Genomic DNA, 16,582 nt, shown 5'->3' on the forward strand with positions numbered 1-16,582 from the left:
ACAGGCACAAATGAATTCATGTGAATGAACTTTTTTTATTTTTTGGTTTGGGCACTGTTCTAGTTTTCTTCCTTAGCTATAAAAAGATCTCCTTTAAAGTAGTCACCCAAATACAAAATTTTCCGCTGTTAGATTGCCACAGAAAATGCTTAGGTTTCTGTTTAAGTGAAACCATCATTTTACCAAAGGTATACATGACTTTTTCATAAATGCATAAGAAGCATTAGAGGAGACATCACTAAAATAGCATGCTGAAAGGTAAACTAAGTTCCCTGTTGAAGTGTGTAATTTCCATTTGAAGTTGCACAACTTCCATTTGAAGGTGCACAGCTTCAGAATTTAGATATTTAGCTTCTGCGTAACTCTGAGGAATGTATTGCATTAGAATCGCTAAGTTACTGTGCTATAAAGGTGGAATTATGTTCCTTGTTGAATTCATTCACATACATCAGCATTTTAAATTAAAAGGAATTTCAGTGATCTCAAGAATTTAAACTTCTAGAGGTTGCTTTTAGGGGCAAATCTGTTCATAGCTGCCTGGCTACTCTTACTTGAGATCCTCAGTCTGCTTTCTGTACATCTTCCATTAGTAGTATCCTTTAGTGTCCTATCTTTGATACTCCACATAGTGAAAGCAATATTGGTGCCTGCTCTACATTACATGGCGTTGGTGTCAGTAGGTATTGTATTGGCACCCAGAGCAGGTCCTGGGACATACAAAAAGAGCTTTTCCCACCTTTCTCTAGCAACAGGAAGATTTTTTTTAACACATGTGAAGAGGTCAGTTTAGCTGCCTCCACATTAGACACATACAGTTTTTGAGGTACATAAGCATTATAAGCCATTAGCTGTTAGCCATAACGAGCCGTTAGCATTTTCCAGTGCTCTCTTAAAAAAAGGGAGAAAGCACACATGCAAATGGTGTGAAAGCATAAACTTAAATGAAGTAAGTTGCTGGCAGTCATCACCTCCACTGCAGTCAGAGTGCTGTGGTACCAGCAAATGTCAGCATAAATGTCAGACACAAGATTACAAGCAGCAGTGGGTTTTTATGAAGAGGATGTCTGGCAAAAGCGGAAAGCTCGTCTTACTTCCTTTTCCGCTGATTACATTTCCCATCATAATTGCAGCACCTGAAATGGCCATTTACTTCTGTGTCATATCTTTAAGATAATTTATGTAGTTAATAGAGAGGTTTTAGTCTCACTTTTAATACTGGTTTGTACCATTGCTATTTGAGGCAGAGCAATTTGGTGTACAGCACATTAAATTTTGTTAACATTCTGCTGATACGTTGCCTTATGTTCCCAGTTTGGTTTGGAAAGCAGCATACAGAAAATGGTCCCTTAGCCTCACCCTCAGTCAAAGGTACGGTGACGACTAGTGAGAGCAGCTTTTCATTTAAGGTAATAAGTGGCTTCTCTCTGCTTACTGCGCATAAATGAAGGTATCTGGGTTGGATTGCTCTGGGGTATCCCAGAGCAATAATATGCATGTTGCTTAGAGTCTGTAAAAAGAAACTAAGGGAAAGACAGGATTACTCTCAGTAGGGTTCAGTTTAATATTTTGGTATCTCCACTGGAAAAAGAAATGAAAACTTTTCAAATGGAAACAGATTTGAGATATAGTGAGTGCTTAGACCCTCTATGATGAAGCTGACCCAAGTAGATAGAACATTTTAACCATGATTCCTGGGAGTGGCTAGTGATAGAAAGTTTTTAGGTGATTGGCCTGATACAGTTCAGGCTTTTTAGGGAGAAATTTCTCAGACATTTCATAAAATTGAATCTTTATGGGATTTCAAGTCCAGAACCTCAGAAAAAAAAAAAAAGACATTGAAAATTACTATTTCATTTTTAAAATAGAGGTTGTCATCCTCAGGCCTTTGTATAGACTGCACCTTCTGTGACTCATCCTTTTATCCCCAAGGGCCCCTGCCATGGATACCTAACTAGAATGTCTGTCCGCTCTTCTATGCATCAGCTCTCAGTGGGTATCAACTTTGATTAAGGACCTTGTGTCTTTTGCTTCTCTCAGGAATCCCACAGTGTCCCATGTTTTAGAATACGGTCAGAAGAATAGGTGACCCCAAGGAAAAATAACCACATCAGCCTTGGTAATTCCTGATGGTATTAGAGGTCTTACATCATATGGCTAAGCTACCTCCTATTTGCACAAGCTTAAAGATATGTGCATTGGGAAATAACATGGAACAGCTGGTACCCTCTGAACTCATATGCTATCACAATAACATGCTCATAAGCACATGCAAATAGTCTAATCCCAGCCTATAGGGTACCCACTCTACTTGCCTTGAAAATATCTTTGAACTGGGTTACCCATTCCACTTCCCTTCAGAGTCTGACCAGTGAGGAATAAAGTGACTCTTCTTGCTCTCAACAAAAGAAACAAAATCTAAGAAAAAAGTAGATGTTAATACAGTGGTGCAAAGAGGCCTGTGTTCTCCACTCATGTGAAAGTCAATACAGGACAAAATTTCAGTCCCTGTCTGGTTTCCTTCTATTTTCTGTGTCACTCCCTCAGTAAAACATCCTATTCCAAAGAAATCAGACGTCCTTGATTTTTATCAACAGCAGGGGCCATAGTCTGTTTGTCAAAGCCAGTCCACAAGCTGTCTGGAATCAAGGAATAGAATTTTAGAAGTTAGTTATTAAAGTATGTGTTGTCTTTTAACAATCCTTAAGTGTTTACTGAAGTGGTTTATTTTGAGCCATTCTTTCTCTCTGATGGCTTTCTCCCTGTTTCTTATCAGCTTAAACCAAGAGTAAACTTCCCAATAGTCAAATCGAGATCTAGTTTTCGTAAGTCATTATACAGCAACTCTGCTTCCATCAGATCCCTTACAAGACTGTGCTTTCAAGCTACAACAACCTACCCTCCCAGTGTTTGTAACTAGAAATAAGTGCATGTTAAAATATAAACATAATTTGAGTTTGTTTTCTGTACATGTAAGAAAAGAGCTATCAGAAAATAGAAGAGATCAGATATAATCACAAGCCACTACAGCCAGGAAACAAAACCAAAAAATACCTTTGCCTTCTCCATGATGAACACAAGGCAAATGCAAATCTTGTGGCTGAGGTCCGTTTTTTATCCTAAAAACAAGAAAAAAATTAAATACAAAACCCCCTTGGATCTTTACATGCATAAATGGAGAGTGGACAGAGGAATGTCTTTACCTTGCATGAGAAGTCATCACCTAAATAAATTCATGAACATGAGACTGATGTGAAGAATTATGGTAATGAAAATGTGTGTGACTAGACTAGTGCTTTTAGGAGGAACCGAAATAGTCATTTTCTATATACATGTGATGCACAGATTAAATGTGCAATTAAGTGATCAATTAAAATAGCTGAATTTTCTTTAAAATGCCTTCTGACAAACAAGCTTTGACCATTTTCCAGTGCTTCTGCATAGTTAAAGCATCATGAGATTACATGCCATTTTCTGGAAGTAAGCAGATAGCTTCTTGGTAAAGGCAGATTTGTGAGAATCTCAAACTGCTCAGGTGATTTATGGAAACCAACAGATTTTCTGGGTAGATGTTACAGCAGCAGCAGCAAAGGATGTCCCTGACTCTTCACCCTTCTAATACTACTCCTCTTCTGAAAAAACTCCTATGATTAAGAAAATAGAAGCATTTCTGCCAAAGAAGCAACCAAAGGCAGCCAGTGGGTCATTTAGGACTATGAAACAATAGATGCAGTGGCCTAACCAAAGACAAAAGAACCAAACCCAACATTAAATGAGAGGAAAATTAGGACTTCTGTCAGTCCTGTTCAGTGCTTGAGTACTGGCAAGAGTTTCTGAGAACACACGCTTTGTAACCTCTTTGGGAAAGCACCAAGAAGATTGTGTTATAGTGTAACCCAGTAAATGCTTCTAGAGGGTATTCTTTGGCATAGGAGCCAACCATATGCACAGACTATGCTGGAGAGAGAACAGGTAGACTGGTAGTTGGTGAAATAAGAAGACGCAAAGGAAGTTTTCTAAATGTATTTGATAGGAGTGACAAATGGAAGACTAAAGCCAAAAGGGAATATTAAATAAGAGGTGGTTTTGAGGTTATTTTTTATTTGATAGGACTTAAGCAAGATGCAAGACCATCTGTGTCCAAAGAAAAAGTCTCACAAAGATCAGGACTGAGAGAGGGAAAACTGAGTAACTGATGGAAGAGCAATAGTCAAGGTCAGTTTATCAAAAGAGCTGCTTATTTTAGAAGAGATGGGTAAGACTAGGAAATCAGACCAGAGCATGAGCTCCCAGGTAGCTACAAAAACATTTTCAGAGTAGCTACCTAAATGTGGATTAAAGAAGCAAACATAAAGACCTGTCTGCAGTAGCCTTATTGCTGAGGCCATGGTCATTTTATGTGATTACATCGATGTTATCCAGTCTCAAGACAACGAATATTGAATAAGATCATGTGAGGCAAACGGTAGCAGCATCTGGCAGACAGCTGCAGCAGCTCAGTTTCTACTGAGCTCTGTGTCATGTCCAGTGAGGGGGCCATAGTCTTCTGGCCCAGCACTTCTGCCCTCGAAACAACTCTTTCAAGGCTTGATAAGACTGGAAGGTGACTCAGGATTAGGATTCTAATTTTTTCCCCACTTTTTTAAAGGAAAGAGGGAGTTGACTTGTCGGTCCAGAGGCAAATGTGGCATGTGATAAGATGACAGGGTGTCTGACTGAGGGACAGAGGGAGGCACAGAGAGAGGAGAAGGGTCAGCAGAGTTGGTGGTGAAACCATAGGTGGTGGAGGAGATGTTGGAGAGACAGAGAGATGCTGGTCACTAGCAGAAAACGTGTGGGATTTGGGGGAGGAAAAGATAGAAAACTCCTGGTGGCAGATGGCTGCAAGTGATCAGAAGCCTACCGAGGGGATCAGAAAAATGAGGAACTGGACACTGACTGATGGGTATGTACGTCAACTGCATCAGAACAGTGAATTTTAGCTATATAGGTATAAGTTGATCCAGACTTTCTAAGGGAAAATTGAAATTCCAGGCCACAGTGAGGAAAAATGGAATTATAAACCCATGGGATTTAAAAAAAAATGAGAGGAAATGCAAATTTTAGATACCAACACAGGTGAAATTTGTCAAAAAGAAGAAAATTGAATGGAAGAAAAAAAAAAAAAGAAGAGAGGGTGGAGAGCAGAATCCAAGAAGCAAAACTGTGGATAACATCTGCCTTCTAACTGTTGCTAGAAATTTATCTAATCAAGAATGTGTGTGGAACTTTCACTATTTTGGAGGGGATTGCCTTTTTTTTTTTTTTTTTAGGTTAAAGACATAGAATTCATTTGTCTGCTGTAGACTTGTTCATGACAGACAAATATAATATAACAGATTATCTTCCATTAAAAAATTGCAGACTTGGGTCAGCTGCCATGTAACTCATTCAGTGTCGTTCCCTCCCAAGGGTTCCATCTATCCCCACAAAATAAATTCATGTGTACTAAGTTAGGGGTTTTTCATGACTAGGCAATATCCCTGTTCCCTGGAAACTTGCAGTTGTTATTTGTCTTTGTGAACCTCCCCTTTGAAAATGCCAAATCCTTTAAATTAATGCTTGGGAGGGTCATATTTTGCATTTCAGTTGTTGAAAAGACCTTGCATTTATTCAACAATATAAAGCTCCCTGAGGATCAGCAACCGCAGTTTATTATGTAAAAGTGTGCTGTGCTTTCTATAATTTGGGAGTTGACTACTCACATAATCATAGCTACCAACATTCAAAACTTACAGTATTTTTTCATTCTTTTATTAGTGTTCTTTTCATCATAAAATACAGCTTATTTTTTATATGGCTAGATCCTGCTCTCAGTGAGGTATTTGTCTTCCCTGGTACAGAAGAGATCCCTGGCTAGTTGAAGTAATGTCTTCAAAAAGTTTTGGAGGGTTAATTTTTGGTCAGTGGCCAAATTTACTTCATTCATTATCAGCTATGAGGCATTTGAACTATCGTGGGCTAATTGTATTCAGCTGTCCTTTTCAGCAGGACCAGCTTTATCAGAGGAAAGATAGCATAGTCTCAATGGGATTTTAGAGAGAGCATCGGTATCTTCCAATACCAATACCAATAATTTATTTTCAAATATATATTAGATACCAATTTTATTTTCAAATTTTATTTAATTAAAGCAAACAAAATTTTTAGAAGCAAACTGAGATTCTTGGAAATAAGGACACAGCTTTCCTGAGCAGATAATAATTCCAAGGGAGGAAATGAAAACAACTGTCAGTAAAGGTAAATTGAGTTAATATGCTAAGCCTAGGGATTCTTGTGTCTTGGTCCAATAGTGCACAGCTTGCTCACTTCCCCCTGTGCTCTTCATTGAGATTACACGGGAAAAATTGAGTATGGTAAGAGCACAGTGGTGTTTTTTAATGAGACCTACTAGAGAGAAAATGCCCAGGATGTCAGCTTCCCAGTTTTGTCTGATTTCTACCTTAAGGAACAGTGAATTAACTCCTTTACAGTTGCTATTTTGTGTAACCTGCAGTGACCTATATAGTTCTTCTGTACCAGCTCCCCCTGCATAAAATGCAGAAACATCAAACATGGAATTATTATGGTCATATTGGCTGTGTGAATAATTAAGGTAGATAAATAGCTGAATGCATTTGCACAATTCCGTACCGCTATTTTAACCACAGCCTCCAGGTCTGCAGGTACTTACATGGCCATTGTTACCATCTGAGCTTCCTGGAGTCCGATGTACTGGACTTTCCACACGCTTTGTGGGACAGAGAGACGTTATTTGTTGTCCCCAAGTACAAATGGGAGTCTTAACTGCACACTTATTTCTCCCTCTCCAGTATTTCATAAAAAGAATTTTGGTTGATAAAATGTTAGGTGGGAGGAAAACTAATTTTATTTTCGGTGATTCCTATGGCTTTTTTTTTTTCTTTTTTTGCTGGGGGGGTGGTTAGTTTTTGCATCCAGCTCAGCCTAGACAGTAAAAGTCTCTATCAGTCTATTTCTTTATGTCTTCAGTCCACCTTCAGGTGTCACAGCCTAAGACAGTTTGCACTGTTTGGGTTCGTAGCATTGCACTAACATGTTTTTAAGTTTAAAAAAGAATTCAGTGTTCAGCAAAAATTTTACATGAAAATCCTCTCTTTTCACATTAGATTTAGTAAATCCCCTCCCTTTCACAAATGAGAAATCAGGGCCTAAACTGTTCTGACAGCATTTCTAAGTTTTTCACTTGCGAAGCTTTTTGTGTTTTATAAATCTAATTAACTGTAATAAGAAAATAATAGGACATAATGTTTGTTTTACAAGGTGATTGATCTCTTGGCAGCCTGGCAGACTCTTTTATTGATTGGTTGGTGGATAATGTCAGAGTGGATATGTCCTGGAGGAGAATAGCTGACACCTAAATCCTTGTGTGACAGATTACCATCTGTGTTGGAAGACAGGTTTCTTCGTACAATTGCAAAGATAACAGGTGAAAATGGAGAAAGTGACATGAGGGAAATGTGTTGAAACCTGCCTCAACCTTTCCATGCTCTAAGAGCATTTACACAAAGCTCTCTATTTTGTGGGCAGCCTGTTTTTAGGATGAGGGAGATTAAAATTTAATTACACTCATTCCTGTCTGCCCAGTCCAGTTTTAATTCTGTTAATTAGGAAAATGCCTTGCCCCACAACCTAACCATAAAGCTAATTAAACAGAGAACCTTCATTTGCTACTTAGTGTAACTTCACTTCAGTAATGATTATCATACATTACAGTTAATTAGCACTGTGGGAGGGAAAATGAGGATGTCACTGAAGTGCAAAACTCAAATTAGAGGTGCTGTAATATATGCCTTGTTTCATTTTGTAGCTATCTGATGCAGGGAAGTTACACACTACCCTACCTGCCTCAGTTTCACATTTCTTAAAGGAGAATTAATTAAACTTATCTCTCCCGCAGAAGTGTTGTGTAGGTTTAATGTAATGAAGCTGATAAGCTGCTGGCCCTTGAAATCCTCAAGTAGAAAACACTACATAAATAGAGTTATTCCTTCCTGAGACATGCAAAACATGTTAGAGGCAGTGAACTACAGTGGGAGAGCACAGTCACAGGTGAAGTGGTGGGACAGCACACGTACTACCTGAAGTAAAGACTGCGGTACAGTTCTCCACATATTCACAAAATCTTCCAGGGCAAAACACTACCAACATGGAACAGGCTGCTGTATCAAATCATTCGAAAGCCCAGACCACAAATGAAAAACAACTGTAATTTCACTAAAAAATTTTGACAGTAAATAACTTTGACTCGAAATGCTTTGTTTAATTAGAATAATCCGTTTAAAAGTATTGGTCCTGAACATATCAAGTAATAATTACCAATAACCCATTATACAGATGGAGTAAAGTAGAGAGGCGTTACAACTTGCCAATAAATCCATTATAAAACTGGAACTAGGATTTCTAACTCCCTGTAAACTACCAGACAACAGCAGGCTTTAGGTTTTCTGGAGGGAACAGTGGAACCTAGGTTCTACTTTGATTTAGATTTTCTCAGAGTGGCACTGAATCCAATAGTCTGAGGATATGAAATTATCTTTATACCTTATTAAAATACCCCTGGCATATATTATTTAAAACTATGGAAAATGTTATATAGTGCATTGCAAGTGTAGCCTGATAGATTATGTTTACATTGATCCCAAGTTACTTAATGTATTTCAAGTTGGGCAAATATTGAAAGAATTGCAATTTGAGCATTGGTGGCTTTGGTAATATTTGTAATGTAGAGCAATATGAAGAACAACATGTGTTTTGAGCAAGCCTGTACTGATTGACACACTGTCTAAGCAAAGTAGCCTGTTGGGTTGTGCACTGGGCTTGAATTCAAGTGTGGATGAGTTTGTTTTCCTGTGCCTCTATTTCCCCACTTCTGACATGGGCTTAAAAAGTTTTGTGGCTGCTTTATAAAGTACTTTGTGGTCTGTGTGCATCAGGGAACTAATACCTGTGTCAACAGGGCAACGCTAGTTATAAGGTTTAGGGGACAGTGGTGATTTGTAGAAGCATGAGAAAAGAGAAGGAAAGAAAAGCAAAGGAAAATTACGAAAACGGGGAATAAGATGAACTAGCAGACTAGCCCACTTTGCAGAAAATATGTCTATATTGTTGTCCACTGTATGCTGGTAATAGCATTATTAATCCTAAGATGCCGTCGTTAATAAAAACAAGAAGGATATGAAGTTTCTGTAATTATTTCAGGTTGATCTGGGAGTATAATATTTTCCTGGAGCTAGGTAGCATTTTAAAACTGCAAAGGATTAGACAGACACAATCAGTTCAAATATTTGTCCAGCCATTGAAAGGAGAAGCCTCACTTCCGCCTGTGATGAGGCTTTGGAAATCTCCATATCCATCATTGTTCAACAGCTAAGTGAAGATTGCACTTTGATTACCCTTTCACTTGCCTGTAAGCAGCTTATGTGAAATGTTAAATTCTAAGTTGCCTAAAATCCCTACTTTTTAATTTGTTCTCACTTGTATGCAGCAAGGCAAATCTTTGCGAGTTTATATGTTCACACACGCATGCACACACTCTGATCAGAACCATGTCCTTCCAAATATGAATTACACTGAGCAGATGTGAGAAAGGTACAAGTGGGACAGGAGCAGTCTTTCCTACTCATCTTCACAAGGACACGAAAATAAAAATAACAGACTGCCTGTCCCCTCTAGTCAAATTGCGGCTATGCAACTTATCACAAAGCATCTGAATTTCTGTTCCTTTATTTAAAGCTGATGCCCTCATATTTTGAGATCCTCAGAAAACTTAAGATAAACATTTATTTCAGAAATATTTGATTTATTCTTTTTTCTTTCTTCTAAAATTATTGCCCCTTCCTTTATTCGGAAATTAGCTTTTGAGTGTCCAAAAGTACATTGAGAGCTTTGTGAAGTAACTACAAAGAATGGGCATTTTAAAAGACTTCTTGGATCTGTGTACCAAAACTGTGACTTATTAACAAATGCCACAAGGCTCTAGGGTCACATAAGCAGATCCAGAGAGTAGTTGTGCTTGACTTCACCACAATGTCTGTCTTGGTGCCAGGCCTTTGCTTATGGGATTTGCTGCAAGCCCGGACTTACATTTTAACAATGCACATAGAGATGACAGCGAGCCCCTGAAGCTGGAGTGGAACTTCTCCACTATTTGTGAATAATGAGACAACCCAGGGTTTGTTTCTGGCTTCAGATGGGCCCACAGCTTTTGTGATGGTGTTGCTGATTTCCATCTCCAGACTAATTTACAATTGGGGTTTTTTTCCCCCAAAAGTATTACAACTTTAAAGAAAGTTTTAGCTACCTTTGTGCAAATGTTTGCTTTCATTTGGTTTTAATTGTATGGGCAGAGGGGAATGAACCATTTTCAGGGCTAATGGGAGGCTCGAGCGCTTAGTTGCCTGTTATGCCATACCTTCGCCTGACATTTTTGACTAGTAAATTTTAATGCTTCAGTGGTTTTTCATGGGCTTATATTTTCCATTTCTGCATGTGTCCCATTTATACTGGGCACATCAGTTGGCATTTGTAGCAGATCAGCAGCTTGTATGAGCGAGGTATCATTTAATGATATTGACTCACTACATCAAGAGAAATCCCTTGGGATTTTATTGCTAATGTACCGAAAGCCCATCAGACCTCCTAGTCTGAAATGACCAGCACATTGTCTGAACACTGATCATCAAGGCATTTTACATACAAGCCCCATAGAGAAATACAGTTCTTTATATACTTCTGCATTCCTGGGGATACAGAGGAGCAAAGCACTGTGGAAAGTTTGAGCCATTCTTTTCTGCAACCTGCATCATCAGTTGAAAAGGAGCCGCTTGAGAACTATGTTTGAAGACACCAGGTTTATGACTCCTCTACAGACAGTCCCAATAATAGCTTGGGGATATTTGGCTAAATAATTTCAAAGCTGGTAGAGATTCCGTGATGGGTTTCCACTCTGTTTTTGTTCCCTACATGATAGGCAGATGTGCACACTCTCTGTGAAGTCCAAACAGGCACTTGACAAAGTTGGGTACCAGTCAGTTTAAAGATAAATGGGGCCTCAACTTCTCACACGGTAGAATCATTTGTTTTCACATGGCTCATAACACGAATTATTTATAGCTATGGAAAGAAAAATAGTGGGGATATAGACTCGGTGCAATTTCTATGAACCAGTTAGACATGATACGGTTGGATACTGCTCTCTTCCAAGTGAAATGCAGCAATGCACTGCTCTCCATAGAGTGAAATAATTTTTACATGCCTTGTCAGTCTTGCTATGGCCATGGAAAGAAATACAGTGAAAGCAGAGACATTCGCACTGTTTGTGTTATTTAGAATGTTTTTTCAGCTAACAGTTTTGACCTCTATTCTGTTTTGATGGTCCTGATTTCAAAAGGCCATGTCATGTTTTCCAGCAAGAAGAAATGAATAAATACTTTCTTTTCCTGTGGACTCTCCCAGATTTTATCCAGATCCCGGTTCAAAATTATTCCAAAGAATTGCTGGTGTAAAACTGATACGCTATGTTGTCAGTGGAATTACAATGATTAACAGCTTCAAATCTACCCTCTGAGTCCAGGAGGGTTTCAGTTTTGTCCCTTATGGTCTTCAGAGACCCTGGAAGGAAAGTTAGTGAGACTGGAATTTGGAATTTAACGTGTGAGATCCAGGGCCCGTCATTTAAAACATCAATCCTTACTTCAGAATGGTGTTTGACAGGCTGCAAGTAATTTCTGCTTCAAGCAGTCTCAGGCAGCAGAGTAGCCCAAAGGTCATGTTGTTCTTATCATGGGTAAATGAGATCTTCTTCGTGATGGATGACTACTCTGTGTGTTTATGATGCATTGCATATTAGTAATTTTAATTCACAATTCCATTTATCCGACAGCTTTATCAGGGCAAGCTAAACTGTAGTTAGCTACACCTGTGCTGTACCAAAGGATGGGACTGTTGTGGTAATCCATCATAAGACCTGCAACACAGTTCTAGTTGCACATACTGGAGCTGGGAGGAATCAGTTCTACAAATGGGAATGCCAGCCTGCAGGAATTGGGCCAAGAAGTCTTGTGTTTTCACTGCTGTTCTTGACCTGTGCTGATGGTCACAGCTGAAACCAAATGGATTGCTGCCTCCAGGCTCATGGTATTACGCAGAGCAACCCTCAGTGTGTTCTTCACCAGATTTACCAAGTTGGGAGCCTAAGGTTATCTGTTCTTGACTAGCCTAATCACCAAAACTGGAGAACCACAGACAACAAACACAACTCCTGGTTTCAGATCACTTTGTGAAATTTGTTACCCAAGACATAAAGATTTGAGCTGGCTTTGTGCAAAGTACTCAGGGTGTAATACCACCACGGCTGCTACCCACCATTCTACCCTCATGCTTTTGATAGTAATGAATACAAAAGCCTCTCCTCCGCAGAACCAGACACAAAAGCAATAAGCAGTAGTATTAGTTCAGAGGGTCTCAGAGCAAATTTACTTTCTTTGCTACAAATGCAGCTTATAGGCAAACCTTTATAACAATATACGTTGTTCTTGCTTATTTGAGTAGTACATCCTCCTGAGCATTTTTCTGTCAATGTCAGTGCAGTGAAGTGCTGTTTAGAAAAGAGGGCTGAATTTGCCTCTCAGCTATTTGAATTTCCAGATTTACCTTATCATTCCTTTTGCTGCTGTTTATATTTTACATGCAGAAGCTTGGTAAGAGCCATACTCCTCTCCCATGTTGGTAATCATGTTTTCAAAAATGAATGAATGACATCCACTAGAAGTCATCCTAAATTCAAGTAATTTTAAAATGTGCCCTTCATTCACCAGCATCATGCTGTCTTTGATAAATTTCCATCTCCACATATTAGCTCTTTTGGCACCTAGATTTGCATTTTGCAGGATTTGCTTTTTAAATGGCCAGCTGTTATCTTAAAGTTTCAAAGCTCTTACAGCAAGAGGCTTTTCAATAGGAAACGTCACTCTCCACTCAGTTTTCTGAAAGATCTTGTTTTCACTTCCAGAATTAGGCAGCCAAGGCTCTATGTCATATTTCTTCTTCGCTGTATGCATTCCTAAACAGAGCTATTTTTGGCAGCTTGATTGTCTCCTGAAAATAAAAACTACATTTTTAATTTTTCAAATAAATGTGGATGCATTGTTTTATAAGTGGAGGAGGATAGAAAGATGCCCTGTATTTCAAATAAGGTCCTGTGACCTATTATATACTTATTGCACAAGCTTTTATGGGTTGGAAAAAGGACTGGTCATTCCAGTTCTTCAACACCTTTGGGAGAAGTTACAAGGTGGAGGAAGCAGAATCACCAATCTGAAATTCAGAACAGAGGTCTTATCAAGTTCATTAATGCACTTCGTAATCATTATTAAAAGTAAGAGCGATTGATCCCATGTTTCATATATGTAAATGGTTTTTAAATAAAGGCACTAGGTGCTCTGCCTTCAGTTATTCAGTGCTCTGCCTTTTGAATAACTGAAGAAGCAACAGTTCACATGCACTCGCAGTTGCTCTTCTGTTATACCATATCAAAAAGTTAGACACATGAAAATGGATATTGAGTGACACTGTGTTCATAATGGACAAACTAGCATATAATGCTAATTGAGAACAAAAGTATCCATACGTTTCTGTACGTAGGGATAATAGAACTATTTTTTGAGAATTCAAATCTTGTTTTCTTTATATTTGTTGTTATTTCATTTTTTCTTGGGTTTTGATGGTTCCTACGTAAGGTAAGGGATTCATATCTTACACAGGCTGAAGTCTTCTGTCAGGCAGACCACTACATCTACAAAGAAGCTTCCCCAAATTTTCTTTAAAATCAAGGTGCCTCAGCTGGAGTTATCTGACAGTTCCAGTTCTGAGAGAAATACCTCTGTCTCCAGGACAACTCGGCCCATAGCTCTTTCATCAGCCTTCCTAGAAAGGTTTGGGAAGGGATACATCTGACCAACGTGATTCCTAACAGGGACAGCAGCCTTTTTGGGGATCTGAATAAACACATACACTCCTGCCCTGAACTGCTGAATTGCTGTCGTGAACTAAATTTTTGCCTGTTCATTCTTTGCAGACATTGATGAGTGCTTGGTAAACAATGGTGGCTGCGACCATTTCTGCCGAAACACGGTTGGCAGCTTTGAGTGCAGCTGCCAGAAAGGCTATAAACTGCTCACAGATGAACGGACCTGCCAAGGTAATCTTATTTTAATTTTTGTATAACAGGCATGTTATTTTCAGTGGATTTTTTCTTCTTTTTTTTCTAATTAAGTCATTTGTACTACAGGTTTTAATCATACTGTCATAGGAAGTAAAGTTAGAAAAGACCTGCCGTTTTCTCCGGTGGGGTTAGATTTTTGGAAATGATTTGTTTCATTGTTTTTAGTAGTAGGAATGCCAGTGTCCTGCTGAAATGTGAAAATGTACATGGTGTAGTGAAATAGACTCAGGCAAAGAGCCTTATGTTCAAATCCTCTAATTTGCTGTGATCTTAATGGGACAGAGGCTTATCTTATTTACACCGGAGTCATTTAGAGTAATTTATTGGAATAGAGCGTTTGCAAAATTTAAACTGAAAAAATTGTGAGCTCTCCTTTGCCTGACAGAAAATGTGTTTATGGACAGAAAATGTGTTTATGGAGGGATAATAGAGGTGTTTTGTGAGAATTCAAATGAAGTTGTGTTTTATATTGTTTGCTGTGCATGTCATGATTTGTTATCTAAGTCATATGATGTTATATATATTCTATGACTAATTAAGTGCATAACCATTTCCAACTTAAGTACTGATCGTGTACCTTTGAAGAAATGGCACTTCAGGGTTTGAGCTCTGTAACTTTACTCTTTCAAAGCCTCCTAGAAAAAGCTAGAAAGATGAGCATGCAACAGTAGAGAGGTAAGGGGAAGGAGGACATATTCATTTAAAATTTTGTGCAGGAATTGTCTTCTTATTAATACTTAATTATTTGCATGGGTTTTGAACACGTAAAAGTTATGAAGTCCAAAACAGCATTAGCATTTTAGAGCTGCTTTGTTCATCAACAAAAGAGCAACCAAAGTCTGAAGATACATGTCATTCAAAAAATTTCCATTGCATCTCATTGGTACTTCCATCATCTGAGAAGCCTACTCCACCCTGACTCCCTCTGTGATTAGACACAAAGGAGTCAGTGCAAGGTTGGTTTCAAGCTAGGACAGGATGGGAAGAGCTGAGAGTGGCACAGTTAGTGCCACATGACTGGGCAGAAATAAAATTGTAGGATCATGTCAGACAAGAGTAAGTTGTCAAGTTTCGATGTGCCTGCTAAAAATAGGGACAAAATGAAAAACAAAGAAATGTTCCCTTCATTGAAGTATTTAGAGATAGTTAGGAATACTTTCTGGTTCATGAATTTCATGTGTCATGACATGCTCTCACTGTGGTATCAGTCAGAAGTTTCACCACTGAAGTAATTGTAATTACACCAGTGAAAAACTCAAGAGAAAAGTCAAGCCCTGCATTCTTGTTAGACAAGAGGTGGTGCAAAATGTATTTGTTCATTATGCAAAGTCTTAGTAATTGGCTTTGAAAGCTACGTATAAATAATCAGATATCTATGGTGATAATGGGAAACCAGAAGCAGCTCTGTAAAAGTTGTTCAACTGAGTTTTGTTTCTTTGTGTGCCTGGGCTACTGAACGAGTGAGTCGCCTGTAACAGTACGTACCATGCAAGGAATGAAGCAGTAGCTGATCTCCTCTACTGCATGTGTTCAGACATGGAAATATAAACATGATCTGGCCATTCTACTTTTTCCATTGTCAGTGAGCAAGGACTGGCAGTCTGTCTGCCTCTGCATGGTACTTCCACTGATTCATGAGCTTATCTGTTGCTGTAACAACAGCAAGCCCAGAGAATTTTTGGGTGGGGGAAGTTCCTCTGGTCCTAGAAATGCTGGTTCTTCATACTGTGAAATGGTGAGGAAAAAGTTATTTCCTGTTTGAAGTCTGAGGTATTTGGGCCCCAGAGACTGATTACAGCAAACGTGGTATGATGCCTGCTTTGTGGAGGGAGCACTGTGATAATTTAGTTCCTGTCTGGTGCTTAAGGTGATAATTGGTGACTCATGCAGTCAGTAGGCCTGCTAACAAAGAAGGAAAGTGAATATAGATCAAGAAATCACTGATGTATGAATCACCTGTACTTTCCTTCTTCCGCTGCAAAAAGAATATGGTTAGTGGAAGTGGTTATAGTTATTAATGTCAGGTCTGACAGAAAAATGTGGTTTGGGGTTAGTGACTCTGCTGGAATATAAATCATCCGCGGGTTTTTTTGGTAACGGCTAGTCAACACTGACCATAGAAAACATTACTGACAGATTCAGGGAAATTTATTTTGAGCATATTAGCCTTTCCAATGCATGAAATAGAGAAGTCTAATTTATAAATATAAAAGGTGCTGTTGTTCATCTTACATCTGTTGTTTTGATTCATAATAGAGTTTCTATGACTTACAATCTTGCTGTCAATATTGCCTTTTTCCTCTG

General features: G+C 38.7%; 1 protein-coding gene across 1 annotated transcript in view; it reads left to right on the forward strand.

Moving 5' to 3' along the window:
• The window catches only part of SCUBE1 (signal peptide, CUB domain and EGF like domain containing 1), a 211,982-nt gene that overhangs the window by 147,757 nt on the left and 47,643 nt on the right, over positions 1–16,582 (forward strand). Inside the window, exon 9 of the mRNA XM_074159203.1 lies at positions 14,132–14,254. Within this exon, the coding sequence (XP_074015304.1) occupies positions 14,132–14,254 (123 nt within the window). The remainder of the gene's footprint in view (positions 1–14,131; positions 14,255–16,582) is intronic.

Source organism: Numenius arquata, chromosome 1 (genome assembly GCF_964106895.1).
Source record: "Numenius arquata chromosome 1, bNumArq3.hap1.1, whole genome shotgun sequence".
In the NCBI taxonomy this organism is placed as follows: Eukaryota; Metazoa; Chordata; class Aves; order Charadriiformes; family Scolopacidae; genus Numenius; species Numenius arquata.